This window comes from Buceros rhinoceros, unplaced genomic scaffold (assembly GCF_000710305.1).
Source record: "Buceros rhinoceros silvestris isolate BGI_N320 unplaced genomic scaffold, ASM71030v1 scaffold24708, whole genome shotgun sequence".
In the NCBI taxonomy this organism is placed as follows: domain Eukaryota; kingdom Metazoa; phylum Chordata; class Aves; order Bucerotiformes; family Bucerotidae; genus Buceros; species Buceros rhinoceros.
In genome coordinates, this window is record NW_010425485.1 from 4,735 (window position 1) to 5,296 (window position 562).

General features: G+C 59.8%; 1 protein-coding gene across 1 annotated transcript in view; it reads right to left on the reverse strand.

Annotated features, from left to right (window-relative positions):
- The window catches only part of CASC3 (cancer susceptibility candidate 3), a gene marked incomplete at both ends in the record, with an annotated part of 7,393 nt that overhangs the window by 4,023 nt on the left and 2,808 nt on the right, over positions 1–562 (reverse strand). Inside the window, 2 exons of the mRNA XM_010141176.1 lie at positions 1–124; positions 519–556. The exon at positions 1–124 is cut by the window's left edge and continues 13 nt beyond it. Of these exons, the coding sequence (XP_010139478.1) occupies positions 1–124; positions 519–556 (162 nt within the window). The remainder of the gene's footprint in view (positions 125–518; positions 557–562) is intronic.

Genomic DNA, 562 nt, shown 5'->3' on the forward strand with positions numbered 1-562 from the left:
ATTTTCATAGCCGTAGAGCGCAATCAGCTCCTGCCTGGTCTTGGGGGCCTGCTCATCCTCCCGGAACTTGTCGTGCTCCCAGCGGCCCTCGTCCTTCCAGAGCTTCCGCTGACGGCCCTTGGGCCTGGAACAGGTACATGGCGAGGACCAAGAAGTTGTAAAGCCAAGATGTGGCAGCTTCAACCAGCCCCACGCCCCCAGACTGAGCATTTTCAGGGCAGGGTGTGCACAGGAGACGGCGTCTCCTCTCTCTCTCGCTCTTCCCACCCAGCAGCTTTCGCTGAAAAGTACCCAGGAGGGTCACTGCTCACGGGCAAGAGCCTTCCCTTGTGGGGTTTTTTCGCACTACCCTCAGTCTCTCCTTCAAAATGAAGAGCTACAATGTCCTGGTAGGACACCATGAGCAGGCGACCGAAGCACAGACCTTCCCAGCCAGGAGCTGGTGCTGCCAAACACCGTTCTGGGAGCCGGCCTTGCCCTCGCAGAGAGAAGCAGACCCGCGGGGGATGCTCACTTACCTGACCTCCTCCGCCTGCGTCTGCCCTCGGAGGTCGTGCTCAAA